This window comes from Rhinoraja longicauda, chromosome 9 (genome assembly GCF_053455715.1).
Source record: "Rhinoraja longicauda isolate Sanriku21f chromosome 9, sRhiLon1.1, whole genome shotgun sequence".
Classification (NCBI taxonomy): domain Eukaryota; kingdom Metazoa; phylum Chordata; class Chondrichthyes; order Rajiformes; family Arhynchobatidae; genus Rhinoraja; species Rhinoraja longicauda.
In genome coordinates this window covers 17,438,608-17,464,898 of record NC_135961.1, presented here as the reverse complement: position 1 = coordinate 17,464,898, position 26,291 = coordinate 17,438,608, and the positions used below count along the sequence as shown (strand labels likewise).

Genomic DNA, 26,291 nt, shown 5'->3' with positions numbered 1-26,291 from the left:
GACATTTACCCTGTCATTCCCCCTAAGGATCTCATATGCTTCAGTAACATTAGAAACATAGAAAATAGGTGCAGGCGTAGGCCATTCGGCCCTTCGAGCCAGCACCGCCATTCAATATGATCATGGCTGATCATCCAAAATCAGTACCCCGTTCCTGCTTTCTCCCCATATCCCTTGATTCAGTTAGCCCTAAGAGCTATATCCAATTCTCTCTTGAATACATCCAGTGAATTGGCTTCGACCGCCTTCTTTGCAGAGTTCCACAGACTCACAATTCTCTGGGTGAAAAGGTTTTTCCTCATCTCAGTCCTAAATGGCCTACCCCTTATACTTAAACTGTGACCCCTGGTTCTGGACTACCCCAACATCGGGACCATTTTTCCTGCATCCAGTCTGTCCAATCCCTTAATGTTTCTATAAGATCCCCTCTCATCCTTCTAAATTCCAGTGAATATAAGCTCAGCTGATCCATTCTTTCACTAGATATCAGTCATGACATCCCAGGAATTAACCTGGTGAACCTACGCTGCATTCCCTCAATAGCAAGAATTACCTCCCATTCTTCTAAATTTCAAAAAATATAAATCTACTTTCTATAGCTTTCCACGATATTATTCACCCCGTATGCTTTGCATTATCAGATGCTATGAACAGAAGATTATATTTATGCACATTGGCAGTAGGGTCATCTACATCGGATCTGAAGTAGCTTGTAAATCCCCATATCTAATAAAGGTGTCCAAGGTTGGTGATGTCAGCAGACATGTTACTTCAGTTGTATAAATACAAACTCAGTCTCTTCATACCTGCTGGAGTCGAAGGTCTCCAGGTACCATCGGCAGTACTATTAGTTTTGTAAAACAGCTATAACAATAATTATTTTCATTTATATTCAAGAGAATGACAAACATCACTTAATTCATTATTATACTTGAATACAATGAGAAAAACTAGTCACCAATTCCCCATAGAGCTGGCATTTTGTTGCAATTGACAATTTCAGTACTACTGCACTTAAAAAAAACAGCCAGAACGTTTTCTCACATAGGAAAAATCGTAATGTGAATGGGTTAAATTAACAGAGTCTCACTATTGAAGTACATTTGCTGGTGGGTGTATCATTTAAATTGAGTAGCAGATAAATTTAAATGTCATGAACGAAAGAGGAAGACAGTAGTTGAAGTAAAACATTTCTCAATTCTAGGCTTGGCAAGGGAGGTTCCGTTTTCAGATGAAGGAGTTCCACCTGTCCTTTAAGAAAAATGTTTGCATGCAAAGGAAGAAACTACACACTTCCCACTAAGACACTTCAGCTTCCTCAAAAGCATCCACATCAAAAGAGGTCACAGAGACCAAGGGATCTTATTCATTATTTTGCATAGCACACATTTCAAATGACTTCTTTAATTCCAGTAAAGGAAGAACATCATTTTCCCCCTTGTCAGAAAATAAAATTGATCTATTGTTCTTAGAGACATAATTTTAAAGAGCATCCTCTTCTCTTCGTAGCAACTTCCCTGTAATGTTGAATAACCTTTCACCCCCGATTCCAAGCAAGAAAGAAATCAGCTGGTCTAGCAGTACTTCAAATTGCAGTGATCTTTTGTTTCAAAATGGACTATTGAAAAGGCAATAGTCCATATCATAAAATTCAGTTTTGGTGCAATTATTTATACCCACTGTCAAAGGCAGACCAATTCAAGCTGTGGGCACATAGGTGATTAATTCCACTTTTCATCCGTTGTAATTTTAACTGTGGATGTTAAAAGGAAAATCATTACTTCTCAATGAAGGGCCTTTAATTTGAATAACATCCATTAAATGCAGAGAAAACAATCTACCAGTTGGGAGAGATTTCATGGTTGAAATTCATCCTCTTTTGTATACACCAAATGAGTGATGTCGTGACACACATGCATTGAACTGCGCTCCTGATATTCAGTTTCATTGACAAATGGAATAGTATTTCAGAAGCCTATTGCTCGTTTAGCATATACAACCGAGGAGAAATGTCTTACCTTCGGCTGTTCTCGTATGTATAACCTACTGAATCAGGCATGATTGATGAAGGTCATTTGCCCCACCTTAATGTTCAAATCGGCTGCCACATTTCATACATTATAACAGTGACTATACATAAAAATACATCACTGGCTGTACATCACTTTGGCATGTCTTGAAAGGAAAATGAAAGACACTATGTAAATGCAAGTTACTTTTCTTAAATAATTCTGGATCTTGAATTCCCTCAATCTGTTCAGAAATCCATTCCAAGTATTGACCACAACATAAAAGCTATCTCCATACATCAATCCCAAGGATACACTTTAGTAGCTTACAACTATTTTTCTTCATACTTCCAGAGTTTAATTTTATTCAATTGTATTTTTGCTCATGTTGAACAACTTTTCCTTTTGGAACATGCAAGCAAACAGCTCTGACTGGCAAATAAATTACTTTTTGTCTACTATCTCTTTTCTCATACAACACAATTTTAATCACGACTTGCTTGCACTGGTATTCTGCTATTCTAATTATGCGGTTCCACTGATCTTGTTGATTTCTGGTGATTTCTGTTCTGCACTGGCTGGTAACTCAAATTTCACTGTACCTTAATTGGTACATGTGACAATAAATTGATTTTAATCTTGATCTTGGACACGAAGACACTGAGTCGACATAAACTCTTACAATGTCAGTTATTTCAGCCATTGCACTTTCAGTGTTGGTCTTTGTGTATTTTATATTTGTTCATTGAGGAAAACCTTTTTCAGTCAGAGAGTTGTGAATCTGTGGAATTCTCTGCCTCAGAAGGCAGTGAAACATGTTCCCAATGTTGGGGGAGTCCAGAACCAGGGGCCACAGTTTAAGAATAAGGGGTAGTCATTTAGAACGAGATGAGGAAAAACTTTTTCAGTCAGAGTTGTAAATCTGTGGAATTCTCTGCCTCAGAAGGCAGTGGAGGCCAATTCTCTGAATGCATTCAAGAGAAAGCTAGATAGAGCTCTTAAGGATAGCGGAGTCAGGGGGTACGGGGAAAAGGCAGGAACGGGGTACTGATTGAGAATGATCAGCCATGATCACATTGAATGGCGGTGCTGGCTCGAAGGGCTGAGTGGCCTACTCCTGCACCTATTGTCTATTCATCTTATGTTCAACATGCTACAGCTGCCTGCATTAAATCTCATTTTCCATTGTTCAGCCCAATCATAATCTGCCGTTTCTGAGCTCTTGTGTTTACCCAATTTGCATGGAGTTTCCAATTCATCATTATCAAATTAGAAACAGCAGTTGTCCCAATGCTAAGATGAGGTAACCCGCAAACAGGGGCTTTGCCACGTAAATGTTGCATGACTTGTACTTAATTTTCAACTCTTTATCCAGTTTAATTTCCTCAGTCTTCAGTTTAATTAGCAGCATGTCAGATAAGATCTCCTGTACGTAAAATGTTATCAACTGTTTACTAGGTTCTTATATAATCAAGTTCATTACTCCATATGGCACCAAAGGTAGCCCAACGTGTGCACAGTTCTGTGTTGACAACACTTTTCGATTTGGAGATCACAACTCGTTTAAAGTCCACTGGGATTTCCAAATCATCCACCTGCATCGTCATCGATTGTAAGCATGAAAAAAATTCCACTGCAAATCTCTCATAATATGTTGAGACAAAATTACTATCTTATTCCTAAAAAAAATAATTTTGCTCTTTCAGCATGAAATAGTAATCTTGGATGGTAGTCTAATGTGTTAGATCTTAAATAGAAAAAAAAGTAGATCAGTTGGTATACATGGGCTGCATAAGTGTAGATAACTTATTTTATTGTAAAGTGGCATCTTTCCTGTTACTGGTTGTCAATATTGTAGCCTTCTCTCTAGTGATTAAATTTAGTATGGACACAAAAGCATACGGATCTCAGCAGTTCCTTCCAGCTTGCTCCAGCATACTGGTCACTAGCAATCTATTTGCATGAGGCAGAAGAGCAACATTTTGTTTCCTTCAAAGTCCACTACACAGTCAGATTAATTAGTACTTCTTTGACCTCTTCACTTTTCACCTTGAAATAATCTTACCTTAAATTCAGTTCCCTTTCACTACCTTTGAGGCATACTACATACATGCTTTGAAAGTATTATTCCAATGGATGCCTCTTCCAGCCTGGTGTCTATACAGACCCAGAAACCATCAAGGCCACAGGGTGCAGAGTGATCCATACTCTATTACCACTCCTATTAATAGACACAAAGTGCTGGAGTAACTCAGCAGGACCCGAAACGTCACCCATTCCTTCTCTCCAGAGATGCTGCCTCTCTGATCTGCAGGCAGGATAATTGGGCTTGGCTTCTCATGAAGCATTTCAAGAATATCTGGAATGTCACCTTTACGAGGGTTGAAGATGGTACACTAGTTTACGTTTCAATCATAGGGAAACACAAATTCATTGTGTGACTTTGAAACCAAATGTGTAAAACAGTGCTTTATAAATAGAACAAATTTATCCAACAGCTGAATAACTGTGTATCAGCCAAAATCCTGGTTATGAGGATGCATGCCTGGGAAACAAGAGGCATATCAGTCTATTCTCAGTTTTTATAATGGGCTGATAACACACATCTGAAGGTATTTGTTACATGAATGTGGGTCACTAACAAGTTATTAATAGAACACACTACAAGACAAAAAGATACAAGGTCACCTTAGATTACTGAGATGTGCTGTCATGTGAAAATAATAATTTCAAGGGGAGGAGCAGAAACATATTTAGAAACTTGTAATGTACAAGAAGCTAATGTCAAAATCCATAAATAGAGCAAACTTGATCTTACAAAAATACAGCTTTTTTTTTCCTCTTACATTGCCATACTTGCCCTCTCCAATCTTATGTATTTCAAACGCTTAAATGCCATATAAAATTTTGATTATATAAAGCTATCAGCTGGATTTGTACGCCATTCCTTCAAGTTTCAGTAGATCTGGATTTAGTTGCATTTAGGCAGTTTTAAAAATATAACACTGCATGAACCAGAATTAATGCTCCAACTGGGGCCTTTCAATATTCTCATATTGGAAAGTCAGAGTTAATGGGCTTTCTGCACTTAAGTATTTAATCCAGAGTCAATCTGTAACATCTTCTGTCCAGTTAATAATTTACTTCAAGGCTGTTGTGCCAACTGTTCTTTTCTGTGAACACCAGTCGTGTGCTTTGCCGACAGTAATGTCACTAATGGTGCATGACATCCCCTGCAGGTTCCTTGCTGTTACTACAGGTCGTCCCACAAAACTATTTGACTGCCCAGTATAATTCTTGCTGGTGACAGAAAGAAAAACCTTCATTTAGTTGCCTTCAAAAAAACGGCGATCTGTTCAGATCCAACCATTCAAAGAGACTGCCTCTCAGGATACAGAACGTGATAATAATCAGATCATATCAGTTAACTGAATTGCAATTAGCATCACATTGACTTTTAGTAGAGTCATAGAGTGATACAGTGTGAAAACAGGCTCTTCGGCCCAACTTTCCCAAACCGGCCAACATGTCCCAGCTACACTAGTCCCACCTGCCCACGTTTGGTCCATATCCCTCCAAACCTGTCCTGTCTATGTATCTGTCGAACTGTTTCTTAAATGTTGGATAGTCCCTGTCTCAACTACCTCCTCTGGCATCATGTTCCATACACCCACCACCCGTTGTGTGAAAAAGTTGCCTCTCAGATTCTTATTAAATCTTTTTCCTTTCGCCTTAAACCTTTGTCCTCTGGTCCTCGATTCACCTACTCTGGGCAAGAACTCTGCATCTACCCGATCAATTCCTCTCATGAGTTTATACACCACAATTAGATCACCCCTCATCCTCCTGCGCTCCAAGGAATAGAGTCCCAGCCTACTCAACCTCTCCCTATTGCTCAGACCCTCTAGCCTTGGCAACATCCTTGTAAATCTTCTCTGTACCCTTTCCAACTTGACAACATCTTTCCTATAACATAGTGCCCAGAACTGAACACAATCCTCCAAATCAAAGAAAAATGGTAGCACCTACAGGTTGAACAAATCACCTAAGTAGGAATGTAAAAAAATAACTCCAGATGCTGGTACAAATCGAAGGTATTTATTCACAAAATGCTAGAGTAACTCAGCAGGTCAGGCAGCATCTCAGGAGAGAAGGAATGGTTGATGTTTCGGGTCGAGACCCTTCTTCAGACTTAAGTAGGAATGATAAATGTATTAACCACAAAAGGTGAATCTGTCAATTATTCTATTAACCAATTTTCAGGTTGGCAACCCTGGAACGTAATGGTTACAGAGTCAGAATCAGACTGCATGGAAACAGGCCCTTCACCCTGCCATGTCCATGTATATTGTGCCGAGCTACACTAATCCCATTAAGCGGCATTAGATCTACACCTTGACGATTCAAGTATTTGATTAGATGCGTCTTAAAAATTAGCAATCTACTTCCAACAAATACACAAAGTGCTGAAGTAACTCAATGTGTCAGGCAACGTATCTGGAGAAAAAGGATGGGTGACATTTCGGGCCCAAAACATCACCCATCCTTTTTCTCCAGAGATGCTGCCTGATCTGCTTGGTTATTCCAGCATTTTGTCTATCTTCAGTATAAACCAGCATCAGCACTTCCACTTCCAACACAGGCAAGATAGTCACAAGATGCTGGAGTAACTCAGCGGATCAGACAGCATCTCTCAAGTCAAGTCAAGTCAATTTTATTTGTATAGCACATTTAAAATCAACCCACGTTGACCAAAGTGCTGTACATCTGTTTAGGTACTAAGGAAAAAATGAAACATACAGTAGCACACAAACATAACAGCACATACAAAACAGTTCACAGCGCCTCCTCAATGGGCCTCAAACGCTAGGGAGTAGAAATAGGTTTTGAGCCTGGACTTAAAGGAGTCGATGGAGGGGGCAGTTCTGATGGGGAGAGGGATCCTGTTCCACAGTCTAGGAGCTGCAACCGCAAAAGCGCGGTCACCCCTGAGCTTACGCCTAGACCGCGGGATAGTGAGTAGCCCCAAGTCGGCCGACCTGAGGGACCTGGAATTAGAGAGGTGGGTTAGAAGATTTTTGATGTAGGGGGGGGAATGTCCATTTAGGGCTTTATATGTGAATAGGAGGAGCTTGAAGTTGATTCTGTACCGTACAGGGAGCCAGTGGAGAGAGGCCAGAATCGGCGTGATGTGGTCCCTTTTACGGGTACCCGTCAGGAGTCTCGCTGCGGCGTTTTGGACCAGTTGCAGGTGGGACAGGGATGATTGGCTGATCCCAGTGTATAGGGAGTTGCAGTAGTCTAGGCGGGAGGAAATGAAAGCGTGAAGGAATGGGTGACGTTTCAGGTCGAGACTCTTCTTCACCCATTCGTCACCCATTCCTTCAATCCAGAGATTCTGCCTGTTCCGCTGAGTTACTGCAGCATTTTGTGCCTAACTTCGGTGTAAACCAGCATCTGCAGTTCCTTCTGATACTTTTTCAGGCAATGCAATGCAGGCTCCTACTGTGTAAAAAAAATCCCCTCAAGTCCGCTCCAAACGTAGAAGATAGAGGGTAGAGTAAGGGTGTTTCTCCAACTGGAGATCTGTGATGTTTCACATGGAACAATGCTGGGACCTCAGCTGTTTGTGATATCAATAAATGATATGGATGATGATGTATGTGGTCTGATCAGTAAGTTTGAAGATGTCACCAAAAATGGGGTTTGTCAATACCTAGAAAGGTTGACAAAGGAATTAGCAGAATATAGATCAGCTGGAAATTTCTCTGCCTAAATAGCAGATGGAGTTTAATCCAGACAAGTGTGTAATGTTGCACTTTCGGTGGTCAAATGCAAGAGGACAATATTAACAGATGGCAGGACCTTCAGAGGCATTGGTGTACAGAGGGATCTTGGGGTGCAAATCAATAGTTCCTTGAAAGTGGCAACACAATTGGATGGGGAGGTGAAAAAGGTGTTTGGCATGCTTGTCTTCATCTGTCAGAGCATTGAATATAAAAGTTAGGAATTGATGTTGCAGCTATATAACAATTTAATTAAGCCATATTTGGGGTACTGGTGCGTAGGAGGGATGTGGAGGCTTTGGAGAGGGTGCAGTTCACCAGGTTTTTGCCTCGACTGGAGTGTATAAGAAGAAAAGAAGAGATTGGACTTCGACTTAGGTTGTTTTTTCTGCAGCGTCAATGGCAGATAAAAGTGCATAGAATTATGAGCTGTTTAGGTAGATAGCAAGAGACTTTTTTTCCATTTCAGCACGGTGGCGCAGCGGTAGAGTTGCTGCCTTACAGCGCTTGCAGTGCTGGAGACCCGCGTTCGATTCCGACGGATGCTGTCTGTATGGAGTTTGTACGTTCTCCCTGTGACCGCGTGGGTTTTTTCCGAGATCTTTGGTTTCCTCCCACACTCCAAAGACGTACAGGTAAATGTAAATTGGCTTGGTAAATGTAAAAATCGTCCCTAGTGTGTGTAGTGTTAATATGCGGGGACCGCTGGTAGGCGCGGACCCTGTAAGCCGAAGGGCCCGTTTCCGCACTGTATCATTAAACTAAACTAAATGTGAAACACTGAGGCGAAGAGAGGGATGGATGATGTTTCGCTAGGCGATGGTTGGATAATGGTTCGTTAGGCGATGGTTGGATAATGGTTCGCTAGGCGATGGTTGGAGGCCCTGCAGCAGCCTGGGGCTCACCTGAATCACACATTGCTCCAGAAGACCGAGCGTGCGGACTGTACTGGACATTAAAATGGCACCATTGTATCCTGCCGCAGTGGACTATGTCTATATACTTTGTACTAATCGAAGATTGTGCTTAGGTACGGTAATACTTTACTGAACTATATGCAACAACAAAAAATGTCACTGTACCTCTGTACATGTGATAATAAAGAACCATTGAAGCATCATGGTTGGCATGTTCATGGCAGGCAGGAAATCTCATTACTGTACTGTTCTATGTGCTAGAAATCTCTTACCTCTCTCCTTAGACCTCTCATCTTCGACATCACAAAATGGGGAATAGATATTTTCTATTTCCCCCATCTGTTCCCTCATAATTTTATAGAATCATCCATCAGGTTACTGCTTCGCCTCCTCTACTCCACAGAAAACTAACCAAGCTTATCTGATCTCTCCTCATACTTGCACTGAAATCCTATCCATGTGACAGCCTGGTGAATCTCCTCTGCACCCTTTCAAGTGTAATCGCTTCATTCCAATAATGTAACAAACAGAACTGCTAACAATGCTCCTGGGCGGCCTTTCCAGTTTATCTAAAAAGTTGTTTCATGACATCCCATCTCTTATATTTTACTTCACAGGTAGCAAAGACAGGCATCCCATCTCACCATATTCACTTTCAGGGATCTAAGGATTCTTACCCCAAGGTCTTTCTGCTCACCAACCCTCCTTGATCTCTGTGATTTACTGTGAACATCCTACCCTTGTTTGGCTTCCTAAAATGCATGACCTTGCAGTCCTCAGGATTAAATCGCAGCTATTTACAATATACGTTAATGACTTGGATGAAGGGATTATAAATACCATTAGCAAATTAACAAATGATACAAAGCTGGGTGGTAGTGTGAACTGTGAGGAAGATGCTATGAGGTTGCAGGGTGACTTGGACAGGTTGTGTGAGTGGGCGGATGCATGGCAGATTAATGTGGATAAGTGTGAGGTTATCCACTTTGGTGGTAAGAATAGGAAGGCAGATTATTATCTGAATGGTGTCAAGTTAGAAAAAGGGATGTACAACGAGATCTGTGTGTCCTAGTGTATCAGTCATTGAAAGGAAGCATGCAGGTACAGCAGGCAGTGAAGAAAGCCAATGGAATGTTGGCCTTCATAACAAGAGGAGTTGAGTATAGGAGTAAAGAGGTCCTTCTGCAGTTGTACAGGGCCCTAGTGAGACCGCACCTGGAGTACTGTGTGCAGTTTTGCTCTCCAAATTTGAGGAAGGATATTCTTGCTATTGAGGGCGTGCAGCGTAGGTTTACTAGGTTAATTCCCGGAATGGCGGGACTGTCATATGTTGAAAGACTGGAGCGACTAGGCTTGTATACACTGGAATTTAGAAGGATGAGAGGGGATCTTATCGAAACATATAAGATTATTAAGGGGTTGGACACGTTAGAGGCAGGAAACATGTTCCCAATGTTGGGGGAGTCCAGAACCAGGGGCCACAGTTTAAGAATAAGGGGTAGACATTTAGAACAGAGATGAGGAAAAACCTTTTCAGTCAGAGAGTTGTAAATCTGTGGAATTCTCTGCCTCCGAAGGCAGTGGAGGCCAATTCTCTGAATGCATTCAAGAGAGCTAGATAGAGCTCTTAAGGATAGCGGAGTCAGGGGGTATGGGGAGAAGGCAGGAACGGGGTACTGATTGAGAATAATCAGCCATGATCACATTGAATGGTGTGGCAGGCTCGAAGGGCCGAATGGCCTACTCCTGCACCTATTGTCTATTGTCTAAATCCCATTTGCTATTGGACTGCCCAATTTTCCAGCTGACTATTTTTCTCAATGACTTAGAGAAAGGAAGCAAATGTACAGTAACAAAATATTTGATGTGTAAACATTTATAAAAATAAATGGTTTGGCTAGGCTACGGGCAGGATATAGCCAGCTTATTGAGTGAAACGAATATGATAGGTGAGTGAGCAAAAGGTTGACAATTGGAATATGACATGGGAAAACACAAAGTTTTTACTTTGCAAGGAAAGGATAGGGAATTATTTAAATGGAGAAAAATTACAATGGGAATCATGGTGTTCTTGCGCATGAACCACAAAGCTTGCAGGGAAGTGCGACAGGTAAGAGGAAAGGCTAATGCAATGATGGCCCTTATTTCAAGGGACTTGGAGTTATAAATTTTCTGTATAACTGTACATGGCACTCGTGAGATAACATCTGGAATACTGCAAATAATTTTGTTCCCCCTATTTACGGAATGACATTTAATTGAAGTTGGTTCCCACAAGGTTCACGAGGACACTCCTGACTATTGAGGAGCTGACGACCTACAAGGAAAGGTTAAACAGTTCAATACTCCACTCAATGTAGTTTAGAACAAGAGGTGAAATTAGTGAACCCTCACGATTATTCGGGGAATGGACAAGGTAAATCCTGAGAGTGCTTCCTCTCACAGTTGAGTTCAGGACCACAGGGAATGGTCCCTGAATAAGGGGAACCTATTTACAAATGAGATGTTGGAGAATTTCTTCTCTCGAAGGATTGTGTACCTTTGCAACTCCATGCCACAGAGAGCTATGGGACCGGAAATCCTGAGTTTATTTAAGATTGAGATAGATAGATTTCCGATCAATAATGGAATCAAGGATTATGAGGAAAGAGTGAGAGTTACCTTGACAAATGTTGGATCAGCATGAATGGGGGGAGCATGCTCAAGAAATCGAAAGGCCTACTCTTGTTCCTACTTTTAACAAATGCGTTGTGTCCAAATTACTGTCAGTGCAGCCACTTCCAAATTATTTTAGAAACCATTTTATGTCCGTAAGTCTTCATAATGTTGAAACAGAGTGGATGGTGTCTTTCAAGACAACAATAGCACTAAATACAGTAAGCAAGAATAGTATAGGTAAAAGAGAGGTGATAGTATAAAAGTCAACTAGAATGAAAAGAACAAAAAATGGTGCAACTGATGATGTCTTACTAATGATACAGAGCAAACAAAATATTACTGTGAATGTGAGTTTGCTTTTTATATCACTAGAAAACATGTGAAGACCAAACTAAGGTCAAGTGGTCAGAGAAACTGTTTTAATTCTAATTTTCAGATTATATCAAGTCAAGTCAAGTCAATTTTATTTGTATAGCACATTTAAAAACAACCCACGTTGACCAGTGCTGTACATCTGAACGATTCATGAAAGCATTGATTTAAAGCGGTGTCATGTTCCGAGGTTTTATTTGGTTTATCATTTGAATTCAAAGAATATAATGCAACTATAAACAGATTAAATTATTTTAAAAGTATGATTAATTATTTTAACAATGTGAGGAAAACACTCCTACAAATGCTAGATTTAATTATGCAAACGGTTATTCCAAACCATGGAGGAGCAACACAAATGCATTTGATATATTAAATTTATTTTTCTCCTCAATACCATTAAGACAAATCAAATTCAAAATCAAAACCACAGATGCTGGAAACCTGGAACAAAAACAAGTGGAAGTGCTCAGCAATTCAGGCACCATTTTTGGAGTGAGAATTCAAATAATGTTTCATGCATGCAAACTGTCAAACCATTTGTCACTCCATGATTTAGTCTGAATTTCTGAAAATGACAAGCATTTTCCACTTTTGCTCCGTAAAATATTAAATATAAAACCATGTTTCCTTTCCTCAAACATGATATAAATTGTATAAAATTATATACAATTATTTGTATATTATATATATATTTATACATACACATAAATATCTACAAAATCAAAATATCTACAAAATAAGTACAATATCTACAAAATATACAAATGAATAATCCAAGTAGGCTTCCCTTAAAATTTTGTCCTAACAACTAGTACAATTTATACACAAATAATATGTATATATCATTTATATAATAAATATACTTATATTTATATAATAATTTAATTATAATTTATAAATTATGCTGAAACTCTTCCTAAGAATTTATAAATTATGCTGAAACTCTTCCTAAGAGCTGAAACTCTTCCTAATTTTTATACTTTGATATCAGACTTTATTTTATAATTCATCCAAATACATATTCCTATAAAAAAGGGTATTCGTCCATTAAGTTAAATACTTTCTTATAATCTCACAATTGAAAGTCGGTTTATTATTGTTAATGTGCAATAAGTAATTTGAGAAATGCTACAAATGTAGAAATGATTCAGGTTACAAATTCCTCAAAAATAATTCCTCAAAAAATTAATTTGCTTGTTTTATGCCAGTTGTGTAGCAATTAAGTTTACAGCTCTGCACCTACAAAGATATGCATAAAAAGACAAAGATACCTCATGAAATCACAAGGTGGGAAAATTGCACATTTTCTGACAGAAAGCTATCAAATGTGTTTCCCTGCACTCTCTCACAAACCTGAGGCATTTCAGGCTCCAAGGTTTCCCCTTAATTTTGTCCTAATAATTAGTATAAGCCTTCCACAGGGGTCAAGGAAAGAGTTTTCACGTCCTGGCCCTGTTTCCATCAATCCTTCCACCACCACGCACAAGAAGCGCAAGACCCCATTGTTTGCAGATGCTGAGAAGTGTGTTCAGCTGGCTGAACAATTTCCAATCTTGTGATGTGGTCTCGACAAGAAGCCTTCCACACACCCTTTATGGTTTCTTCCTTTCAATCTAACTTGCCTGAAGACACATTTTGCCATTTCAAAATAGTTTCCACGGGCCAGCTCAACTCACTGAATAGTTCCCCTCCTCGTTCAACTTAACCAATAGCAGTCACACATAACCTAATTCTTGTTCTGTATTTCTCACAGTTGTGTCATTGTCCAAATCTAAGATCCACCAACTCTACTGCAGCAACTTACAGTTCCAGGAGCCAGCACTTCAAACCCAACTTTGAATGCTCTTCACAAGCTACCAACAGCTGGCACCTGGATTGACTGCCTGTAAGCAACACCACTGCAAATATAGACACAAAAAGCTGGAGTAACTCAGCGGGACAGGCAACAACTTTGGAGAGAAGGAATGGGTGACGTTTCAGGTCGAGATCCTTCTTCAGACTGTCTGAAGTAGACTGAAGAAGGGTTTCCACTCGAAACATCACCCATTCCTTCTCTCCAGTGATGCTGCCTGTTGCGCTGAGTTACTCCAGCTCTTTATGTCTATCTTCGGTTTAAACCAGCATCTGCAGTTCCTTCCTCCACACCACTACAAATATGCTGTTTTAAATGTCGTACCTGTGGGTTCATTCCAAAAGCACTTGAAAATAATTAATAGAACGACTTACGTCATTTCTTTCTATGTTCTGGTATGTGGGCAGAAATAAATCAGTTTTATTTATGTATTTATTTTGTCAATGAAATGTGCCAAAATTGATATTAAAATAGTTTGGGGGGAAAAAAATGTGGATATACTTTGATGGAAACATTGCAGCTAATATTAAACACTGCTGGCTGGCTCGAACGCTGACAGGATCGGGTTGCCATTCCTAATTTGCAGCCCTCACTTATTTTGTACTCCAACATCCTATGTCATGGGGTTTTGGGGAGAAGGCGGAGAATGGGATTAGGAAGGAGAGATAGATCAGCCACGAATGAATGGCGGAGTAGACTTGATGGGCCGAATGGCCTAATTCTGCTCCTCTTACCTTATGACCTATTGTTTGGCCTAATATTCTCAAAAAGAGTGCCTGTCACAGGTTTTCCTGGAAGTCAATGTATATATACTACATTCATTTCATTTTCTTATCTCCTCAAAATGTCTCTGTTGTTGGGTAAACAATAGTGAGGGCTAATAATGAGTAAATAGGGATGTGGGTAGTGCTAATGTGGTGACAGGAAACGCAGACAAAGTCTGACAGGAATTTCATTGATTATGCGTGCACCCATTATTGCAACAGAAATTTGGATCTACAGTTAATTAGACTTGTGGATAATCATCTCATTCTTTTTGCCACCTAAAAGAGTTCCATTCTGTAAATAGGACCTTGTTTTATTGTTAATCAAATCTATGTGTAAAATCTCGTCATCTGACAATATAAAAAATGTACCAGTCACACTTGACAGTTTTGGCTGGCCTCCTGGTGGGCACCAGTTTAATGTATCGCCCGTTACTTCAAACACCAACTCCGCCCGCCTGGCCTTTCCATTTTGCTCCTAGTCAAAAAATGTGGTTTTTTTCTTTTGTAAAGTCTCTGTCTGCTTACAAGTATTTTCTCTTCAACTACAGATATCCAGCTTCATTTTAATTAACGATTTCATAACTATAGTTACTTATCTCCCTTACAACTCCAGGATGAAACTCTTTCTGATGAGAGATTTGTGAAAAGGTCACCAGGAGAGAAAGAGTCATATAGCATGGAAACACCACTGGGTGGCGCCAGTAATGGCTGCCTCGCCAACAGTCTGCCTCGTCCATTCATTCTTTGTGGTCTCATAGTATGTGTTAAATGTATGTTTTAGTGTTCTTTAGCTTGTTTTATGTGGGGAGTTGGGGGGGGGGTTGGGAGAAACTTTTTTAAATCTCTTACCTCGACGGAGATGCGCTTTTTCTGTAGTGTGTCGCCTGCACTGCAGCCTAACATCGGGAGCTGGCGGCCTCTGCTGGAGAACGACTTTGGGAGCTCCAACCGCGGGAGACTGCGGACTTACCATCGCGGAGCTGGCAATCCCTGTCGGGGATCGACCTTGGAGCTCCAACCACGGGAGCATGCGGACTTTAACATCATGGAGCTCGCGGTCTCTGGTTAAAGACCGACTTCGGGAGCCCCGACGCGGGGGCTTCGATCGCCCCGATGCGGGGGCTTCGACCGCCGGCTGCGGGAGCTTCGATCGCCACGACTGCGGGTGGTTCGACTGCCCGACCGCGGGAGAATAGAGAGGGAAATAGATTGGACTTTATTGCCTTCCATTACAGTGAGGAATGTGGGGAATCCGCTGTGGTGGATGTTTATGTTAACTTTTATGTAGTTGTGTGTCTTGTTGCTTTTTTTTAGTATGGCTGTATGGTAAATCGAATATCACTGTACCTTAATTGGTACACATGACTATAAAAGACCTTGAACCTTGGGCCCAAGTAGCAAACGCCAACCAATATGAAACATTAGTTTCACCTACCCGCACTTGGCCCATATCCCTCTAAACCTATCCAGCCCATGTACCTGTCCAAATATCTCATAAATATTATGATGGTACCTGCATGGGGGCAGGCATTGGATGTTGTCCATACAGAGTTTAGGAGGACTTTTGTCAAGGTCCCGCTTGGTAGAGTACTCTGGAAGGTTAGGTCGCATGGATACCAAGGTGAGCTAGCCAATGGGATTCAATATTGGTTTGGAGAAATGAATCAAAGTGTAATTGTAGAGGAGACGAAATGTGTAGCTAGGAACTACAGATGCCTGTTTAAACTGAAGATAGACACAAAATGCTGGAGTAATTCGGGGGGACAGGCAGCATCTCTGGAATGGGTGATGTTTCGGCTGCAGACCCTTCTTCAGAGGGGGGTGGTTTTTCTGATTGAAGGCCTGAGACCAGTGGGGCTGCCATATGAAGCTACAAAAGCTAATACGATCACACTTTTTAAAAGACATTTGGACAGATCTATGGATAAGAAGGGCTTACTGCGATATGGGCCTAACACAGGCAAATGAGACTGCCCCAATATGTCAACTTGCTCGGCATAGACAGGTGTGGTGTGACGGGCTAGTTTCTGCACTGCACTGCCCTTTGACTCAATGACTCTTTACTTGTCGCTACTTTCTTTTCAGGAAAACTAGAAGTACACTAAGTTATTTTAATATGAAATTTCCATTCAATATAAATTTACATAAGTAAATGCTTTTTAAAAAATTATAAATTCAACCCATGTCATACTTTTTAATTACCAAAAAATGCTTTGCATACCAAGTGGACTACACACATAAAGAAAGGTATGTGGTTTGCATAATTGACAGAAGACAAGGAGAACAACGTACTTTATATGCAACTAAGTGTTCTAACCTGGAGCACAGTACATTTTCTCTATGGCACTGCTGTCATAGGAATCGTCAACCTCACTCCATCTGCTAAAGTATGTTAGTTGAATGTGTCCTAAAAACAAAATGACACGAGAAATCAAAACAATTTTTTCCTACATTTTCTGCAGAAGTGAACTGTAATTATTCTTTTGTGGCTAAAAAACAGTATCATTAAGAATAATGGCATCATTAAGCACTAGAAGCTATTACTGTGGGTGAATTCACTGCACTAGAATTGAAGCTTCAGACAGGAAATGAAGATACTAATTATAGGATAAAACGCCTCCTCATTTAATTGGAGGCAAGTAAGCAACAGAGAAAGATATTAGGGGAAAAAATGCATTTGCAAAAGTTCCTGACCTTTATCATCCAGCAAGATGTTGTTTGGGTTCAAATCATGGCATACGATTCCTTCTCGATGAAGTGCATCAAGGGCGGCAACCATCTCTGCTGCCCAATGCTGAATACAACTCTCTGGAATACGAGCATTGGAAGCTCGCACTAAACTTTCTTCCAGCTCTTTAAACATGCGTGAGACTAACTTATCGCCATTTTCCCTGGCGACAATAAAGCTTTCCGTTGCAGGCTTTTCACTTGCGAACTCTGAGGCACAGTCCTGTCTTCCTTGGTCACAGACACCCAGGTGTTCTCCAAATGCTCCCTCTTCATCTGAATCTTCATTCTTGTCTGCAATTTCTTTCATTGTTCGTGCAAGTTCTTTGTGATCAGAATAATCTTCGCCTGAAACAGTCTCATAATGGCTAATTGGATCACTTGATTGAGGTATAGGGCTCGCATTTTGAATGCTGTGTGTCAAGTCTAAAGTGCTAAAAGATTCAACACTGATAAATGACAAAGTATTTTTAGTTTTGCTGAAGGGCAGCATGGAATTAAATTCTACTTCTTTCTTAACATGCTTGCTGGTACTGAATTGCTCATTGAGATCATCTTCCTTTCTATTCTCAGAAAGTTCCAACTGATGCCCAAAGTCTTTATTTATGTTTCCATCACTAGAGGAGTATTCATCTTGTAAAGTCAGTCCCTGTGCCCCTTGAGAATTCATGCAATGATCGATATTGTAATTAATTTGTAAGACGTCAGGTTTTTCATATAGCCTCTTCTCTGAATTATCAGTGTTTGTCACGCTGCATTTATCAGGAAAGAACTCTCCAGCTGCCTCACCATCCTGCGATACACCTGGTAAATTCACTAACAAATCAGGCCTACCCTCCTCGCAGCTGCTTGTATCTCCACCTGCTGCATCCTGGAACGAAATGACTGGTACAGAATCATCGGAGGATACCCTGCTGTAATTATCTGGAGCTAAAATGGCAGTGGAATCCAGTTTAATGTCACTTGCATCAAAGTTACTCGTGTTATCTGTTTCGGGTACCAGATTAAAATTCGGTGCAGGCTCATTTTTTTCCGTTTGGATTTTATCTCCCAGTTCAAGGCTTACCAATTCGTTTGTACTATCCTTGCTATCAATTCTGAAAAATTCCATTGGACTATTTTTAGACAGATTTAGTGAATCCGAGGCCCTTGTGGGGCTAAAAGCTTCTGGATTAATATCGTCGGTGAAATATCGAAGCTCTTGGATTGTGGTAGGGGAACAAAGACTGTCATTACTGAGAAGGGAATGTGATCTTTTGGTCATTCCTGTGTCTGCAGAACTGTCAGGTGCATCTTCACAGACTGTTGGAAAAGTTTCTGACGATAGACTGTCAGGCTCTTTCTTTTCTTGTTCATATTCATGGCACAATGTAAGATAGCTACTGGTGCATTCTTCATCATCTACTTCAGAATCCGACGAGGGTGACCCTAACAGTTCATGTGAACTGTCCTGAGTATCTTCATCAGGGGCACTGCTGTCATCTTGTGAACTTGAAGTCAGATTGCTATTCATAGGCTGGTCCTGAAGCACATTTCCAAGATCGCTTGCCCCAGAGCCGACACTACTACCCAAGCCTTCAGTGTTCAATTGGTCCACAGTAAAGTCATCGTGCGCAGCAAGTGTTCTGGAGCCAGGTTCGGCTGGACCAGATGATTTAAAGCTTTCCTCAGACATTTTTTGGAGGAACTTGCAAACGTATGACCACAATTTACCCCCTGAGGGAACAAAAAAAACAAATATTAACTTTTTTTTTTTAATTAAAAAATCGAGTCTATTTAATTTACAAATGCTTTTTGTTTGCAATTTGCTCTGCTTAAATCGGAACCCTACTTTTTTATTTATACCATTGAAACAAAATATCAACATGGTACTGGTCCAGACATTTTGCAGTATCATCTGGATAAACGCTAGTAATATAATATTTTATTAACTGGAGTGAATGCCAATTTCATGCAATAACTTCCAGGCAAAATCATATTATTGGAAAGAGCATGAGGAATCACGCAGCCTTTTAGACAGCAGAATGTTTCACTGGGGTTGTGGGTGGGAAAGATGGTTTGCAACTGCAGTCTGATCAACTTTTTCAACAAAAGACAGGATTAAGCATCCAACATCCACAGTTGTATATCTACGCAAAAGAAAACATTCTGCATATTTTAAAAAATAACACCTTTACTGCTCCTTTATTAATGACCAAGAAATCCAACATTAAAAACTCTTAGAAATATTTGTGTCTTGCCTCCACTCCAATACATTGAAGGAACTTGGTTCTCAGATATATTCTGAAGAATCATGGGTTCACACAAATCAACATCATTACCAATGAAATCTAAGTGCAAGCAATGTTCTTACTTTAATCCTGTTAATGTACCTAAAATATTTTGTTATGGAAAGCCTATTATTATCTGCTTCACTAAGGCACTAAAAATTATGCTGAGCATCTGCACAAATAACAGCAGCCCACATGAGCATCTAGAGCCATTATCATGTTCAATTGATCGTGTTTACTGTGCCAGATTGGAATGCAGGTATAAGCTGGCAGCCTTTACTTAATACTCCTCTAAGTGCTTGAATTGTAATGATTTAATTGCTACTTTAAACCCAAGTGCACATCACAGCTTCCAGCATATCAAACAGTGCCTTTGTAATAAGGTTTTACTAAAACTAAAGATGTCATTCCAAATGCCCAGGTCCTCATGCAAAGTGCTTATAATATTAGGTAGGTTTATCAGAGGAGACATTAGGAGTTGTCATTTCTTTTTAAAATTGCATTTATTCCTTCAAAGCCTTTCTGACGATGTGGTTTTCGTTGGAAAACAGCACAGCCGGCCATCCTGGGCTGAGATAGACACAAAGTGCTGGAGTAACTTAGTGGGACAGGCAGCATCTCTGGACAGAAGGACCAGAAGATAGAAGAACTCCCCGGCAGTCTTTTCAGGTGAGGCAGAGGTTCACTTGCATCTCCTCCAACCTCATCTACTTTCTGTCCTGGGACTCCTCCAATGTTAGAGAGATGCATCGGCGCAAATTGGAGGAGCAGAACCTCATGTTTTGTTTGAGCAGCTTACAATCCAGCGGTAAGTATATGTACTTCTATAACTTCAAGTAACTCATGCTTTCCCTCTCTCTCCATCCCTCCTCCTTCCTAGTTTACTGACCAGTCTGTCTGTCTCCCTGACTTAATTTTATCTCTGTGTGTTTCGCTGTCACCTTCTCCTAGATAACAATGATCTATTCTACATTTTCCTTGATCTTCGTCCCTTCTGATGTCTCGTTTTCACAATTATGTGCCTCCCTCTCCCATGACTTTCAGTCTGAAGAAGGATTTCGACCCGAAACATCACCAATTCCTTCTATCCAGAGGTGCAGCTCCTTCATCTACACATCTTGAGCTGAGCATGTTCCCTGGGCACTATCAGCAAGATGCCGTATCTATCACCAGCCAAGGACAAAAGGGATGGTTCTTGCTGGAAAATTAATAGCATGCACTTCAAATCGTCCAGCTTGTCCAGAGTCGTGTTGTAGAGCAGAGGGATCTAGGAGTGCAGGTATCTAGTTCCTTGAAAGTGGCGTCATGGGTAGATAGGGTGGTCAAGAAGGTTTTTGATACATGGCCTTCATCAGTCAGGGTATTGAGTATAGAAGTTAGGATGTTATGTTATAGTTGTACAAGATGTTGGTGAGGCCGCTTTTGGAGTAATGTGTTTAGTTTGGTCACCCTACTATAGGGAGCATATTAAGAGGAGATGAGCGCAGAGAAGATTTATGAGGACGTTGCCAGGACTTAAGGGCCTGAAGTATAAGGAGAGGTTGGGCAGGCTAGGACTCTCTTCCTTAGAGCGCACGAGAATGAGGAGTGATCTTATAAAGTTGCCTAATATCACGAGGGGAATAGATAGATGAAATGCACAGAGTCTTTTACCCAGAACCAGGGGACATAGGTTTAAGGTGAGAGGGATAAGATTTAATAGTAACTTGAGAGGCAACTTTTTCACACACACAGGCTGATGGGTATATGGAACGAGGTAGCAGAGGAGGTAGATGGGGCAGTTATTATAACATTTAAAAGGCATTTAGACAGGTTCATGGATAGGAAAGGTTTGGCATAGAACTGGCATAGATAAAGTAGGCAGTACAACTTTTGTTTCCAAGGTTGGAAATGTCCAACAACACTAGAGGGCATACCTATAAGGTTAAAGGGGGAAAGTTTAATGGAGATGTGCGGGGCAAGTTATTTTTGCACAGAGAGTGGGGGGCCTGGATACAGTGCCTGGGATGGTGGTGGACGCAGATACGTTAGTGGTGTTTGAGGGGCACATGAAAGCGCATGGAACAGAGGGATATAGATCATGTACAGGAGATGAGACCAGTTTAACTTGGCGCAAACATTGTGGGCCGAAGGGCCCGTTTCTGTGCTGCACTGTTCCATGTATATAGGGGTATGGGCCAAATGCGGGTGATTAGGACTTCATAAGGGCATCGGCGAAACGCGGGGAGGCGGGACTAGTGTAGATGGGTAATCTTGGTTGGTGTGGGTAAGTTGGGCCGAGGGGACCTATTTCCATGCTGTATGACTCTAGTTAAGAGATATAAGCAAGTTCCTGAATTCTGGAACATACTTTCAATTTACACCACTTCAGCACTTGTAATTGTATTTATTAATTAATTGATTTTTAAAATGCTTGAGTTTTAACAACATATTTCTTCAGATAGTAAATTGTTCTTGGAGATTTACAATGTGACCATCATTGTTATTAGTTTCCCTTTGCCTATTTCTTCCCCTCCTTTTCTTTTTCATTCACCTTCATCTCTATCATCTGCAATTGTGTCTCAAATCTCATTAGTATAGGAGATGGTCACACCTTAACTGAGGTCCCTGGTGACCCGCTGCCTGTGCTGTTCCATTATCAGCATCAAATTCCAACAAGAAACATCCCCCTACTCTTTAAACTTTAGAGATACAGCATGGAAACAGGCCCTTCGGCCCACCCAGTCAGCACCGATCAGCGATCACCCTGTACACTAGCACTATCCTGCATTATAGGCACAATTTACAATTTTACCGAAGATAATTACCCACAAACCTTTGGAGTGTGGGAAAAAAACGGAGCACCTGGAGAAAACCCACGTGGTCACATGAAGAACGTACAAACTCCGTACAGATAGCAGTCATAGTCAGGATTGAATCCGGGTCTCAGGTGCTGTAAGGCAGTAGCTTTACCACTGTGCCTCTGTGCCACACTGCTCCTTGGCTTACCTGATCCACCACACTCCCCTTCCCACTCCCAACTCCGAAGGTCCTACCCTGCTTTCCCAGTGGTCCCTCTCAGTTCTTTCAATGTTGGGTATTGTACGATACCTGGCGACAAGCCAGCTGTCGCCAAGAAATTTCTATCTGGAAAATCTTTCCGCGACGCGCCGAGATCCGCTACGATTCATTGAAGACTCCTCACGATCATGCCCGTGACACCCCGGCGAACACTCGCCAACAGCCTAGTCGCCGGCAGTCGCCTTAAAATTGCCTAAGTGGGACAGGCCCTTAAAGTTCCCACAGAATTTAGCTGTTGCTGAATAAATAAACAGAGCAGGAAAAGGCCATCTCGTCCCTGATAGAACTGATAGAGGTTTTTTTGAAGAGGTCACCAAGAGGACTGATGAGGGATGGGCAGAGGACACTGCCTGTGTGGAATTTAGCAAGGACTTTGACAAAGTCAAAGCTGGAACATTAGTCAAATGGAATCCAAGCAGAGCTAGCCAACTGGCTACAAAATTAACTTGGAAGGAGACAAAGAGTAGGGTGGAGGCCTGTGACCCAGTGTAGTGCCGTAGGGGTCAGTGTTGGGTGCACTGTTGTTTGTTATCTACATTAGAGTTTTAGATGACAATGTAGTTAACATTGTTAGTAGATTTTCAGCTGGTGGTATAGCTGACAATGAGGAAGAATATCCAAGTTTGCAACAGGATCTACATCAGTTGGGAAGCTGAGCCAAGGATTGGCAAATGGAATTTAACTCTGACAAGTGCGAGGTTTTGTACTTTGATATTTCAAACCAAGTCAGGACTTACACGGTAAATGGTAATGCCTTGGAGAGTGTTGCAGAACAGAGAGATCTGGAAATATGGGAGCACGATTCCCTGAAAGTAGTGACTCAGGTAGGCAATGTAGTAAAGAAGACCTTGAGCATGCTTGCCTTCATTGGGTAGGGTATGGAATACAAAAGAAGGGACATCATGATGCAGCTGTAGAAGGTGTTGGTGAGACCACACTTGGGAGTACCATATAGTTCTGGTCATCCAGGAATGGGAAGGATGTCATTAAGATAGAAAAGGTGCAAAAGAGATTCACCAGATGTTACCTGGGCTTGCAGGCTTGAGTTATATGTTTCTCTCTCTACAGATGCTACCTGACCTGTTGAAGATTTAAAGCATTTTCTGCTTTTATTTCAGATTTCCAGCATCTGAAGTTTTTTTTTGATTTTCACGCAGCATGTCGCTTTTAAAAAAAATAGAAAACACCCAATATCTGCTGGAAGATGCAGAAATGGCTGTGTGTTACGCAGCAGATAATGCCATCTGATATTGGCGGATGCTGGGAAAATGTCAGACATGCCAGGCTGAATCACAAGAGTCGCTAATCAACCTGCCATTGTTTAGTAGCATGACCTGGCATTTCTAGGCATGAATAACTCAGCAGCGTCATTTCATAACAAATCCACTGGTTTGAATGATAAAGTTAAAAACGAGTTAGCAAATGATCATGAGATAAATGAATCAAAGCTCAATACCGACCTTCTGCATGCTGCAGCAAAAGAAAGATGGAGTCTTCAGAAACTATTTGCTTCTTCAGTTGTACCATGTTAGGCACAGTGTGGGGAATGATGGTTTTTTTGTTCCTGCTACACTCGCTGCTTTTCCTTAGACTCTGAAGGAGAACAGAAAGGTCGATTAAACTATTACATTTGATCATCCTGTGCTCTGCAATTATGCACTACTCTAATCTATCTGTGCTATTCTGTGCTGTTGGAAAACCAGTTAGTCCTCTTTGTCTTCTCTTCAGTGCCCCAAGCTCTCTTGACTTATGGCAACTGGCTGCTCTCCAACACACAAAGGATGGCACTGAGCTGCCATTAAAATCAATTACATGGGTCAATATTTCCATTGTTTATTGAATTGAATACTTTATTGTCACACGTGACAAGTCACAGTGAAATTCTTTGCTTGCATACCTTGCCAAGGTATGCAAATAGTTACCCATAAAGGGCGCTTCCAGGGTCACAAATTCCCCCACGCCAGTTCCCCCGTTGCTCTTCCCCCCAACCCCCCTCCCTCATGCCCCCCCCCCCCCATGCCGGGTCCTCCTTTATTCCTTCCCTATTTGCCTCTCTCATCTAAGTCATCAAAATAATACATTATTTTCCTCAGAACAAATGCCAACAGTAAGTTACATTGAAAACTGTACATGCTAATCAAAGGTCTGCAGGTTGAGTGCAGATGACCAAGTATTATTCATGCAAATTGCATTACTGTCCGGAAGCATTGATCACAAAGGTTATCAGTTTTTAAAAATGGACAATTTCACAGGTTGACCCATTAGCCATGACCAGGCAGCTTGTACATTCTTTTTTTTTTTTTTTTTTTTAATATTTTTATTAAAAGTACGGTAAATTACAATAATACAACAGATATATCTTAATACATTTTTTATACCGCTTCATTTTTTTGAGCTTTAAGAAAAAGATAGAAGTAAAGAAGTAAGGAAAGAAAGTGCGCAAGAGTCGTGAAGTGCAAGAGAGTGTTGGGAAAAGAAAGCCCCTTGGAAAAGAAGTAGAGAAGGAAGTAAAGTAAGAAAGTAGACCCTAGAAAAGAAAGAAAAAAAAAAAAAAGGGGTAGAAACAATCGCTCTATTATAACATTAAACTCCGCAGGAAGGGGACTACCAACCAAGTCTGTTTTGTTGTTTTACCTCCCGTTACCAGGTCCTGATACCATTTATTTATTTATTTATTTGTAAAATTACTATTGCACCTCATGCTTGTAATAGGTCCAAAAACGTAGACCACGTCTTTTGGAATTGGTCTGCTTTACCTGCTAAGAGGAATCTCATCTCTTCCAAATGTAGTGTTTCAAACATATTTGATATCCACATTTTTATTGTTGGTGTGGGCGCATTTTTCCAGAATTTCAGTATGAGCTTTTTTCCCATTATTAGCCCGTAATTAAATAAATTCTTCTGAAACACGTTTAATTCAGGGTTACCTTCCGATATTCCAAAAATGATCCATTCTGGTTTTGGTACCAGTTTTATTTTGATTAATTTTGAAAAAATATCAAATATTTCATACCAAAATTTTTGGATTTTTGTACAAAAAACAAAAGAATGCGCTATAGTAGCTTCTTGACACAGACATTTATCACAAATTGGTGAAACATTCGGGAAGATTTTATTTAATTTAGTTTTTGAATAATATAATCTATGTAATGTTTTGAATTGGATGAGCGTATGTCGTACGTTGATCGAACATTTATGCACCTGTAGTAAATGATTATCCCAACTCTCTTTTGAAATTTTTATAGCTAAATCTTGTTCCCAGTCTCTTCTAATTCCATCTGTTGTGGGTATTGCTATGTTTAAAATGATATTATATAAATACGATATTAGATTAGCTGATTCCGCCTTTGTCTTCATTGCTTCATCCAGTAAGTCGGAAGGCATATTATAATAATCTTTGAAAGAACATAAACAATAGCAGCATGAGTAATCCATCACCCCCTTGTGACAAAACCCATCCTCAGCCTCTATGGTGGGATGGGTTGAGCTGGTGATATACTGAGAGACACTGCAGGCCATGGGATACAGTGAACCAGGAAGTAAAGATAAAGAAGGACCAAGAACTAAGGATCAGGCACAACGGACACACCATGGATTGGGTGGATGTCAGGAGAGTGCCTGAACATGGTGTTGGATGGAGTGCTCTTTCCTCTGGCTCTATATTTCCTTGCGATGGTTTCAGAGCAAACCAATCTTGGAGAAATACATGGTGGCATTTAGCCTCTTAATGGCACAACCAGAAATCTTTCCATTTGCTCCCATGCTCTTGTAGTCCTTCGTGGAGATAAAGGTCAAAGTTTTTGAAACAAAGATGATAAAGCCTTGGAGTGTTACTGCAATGTATCTAGTCACTGTTATACCCTGCCGCCT

General features: G+C 40.7%; 1 protein-coding gene across 3 annotated transcripts in view; it reads right to left on the bottom strand.

Annotated features, from left to right (window-relative positions):
- The window catches only part of rps6kc1 (ribosomal protein S6 kinase polypeptide 1), a 139,922-nt gene that overhangs the window by 13,120 nt on the left and 100,511 nt on the right, over positions 1-26,291 (bottom strand). For 2 of the 3 annotated variants that reach the window (XM_078404889.1, XM_078404891.1), the window contains 3 exons: positions 23,882-24,014; positions 17,059-18,807; positions 16,682-16,771 (listed from right to left, as the gene is read on the bottom strand). In XM_078404889.1, coding sequence (XP_078261015.1) covers positions 16,682-16,771; positions 17,059-18,807; positions 23,882-24,014 — 1,972 coding nt within the window. The remainder of the gene's footprint in view (positions 1-16,681; positions 16,772-17,058; positions 18,808-23,881; positions 24,015-26,291) is intronic. The other variant, XM_078404890.1, reaches the window with a different exon arrangement.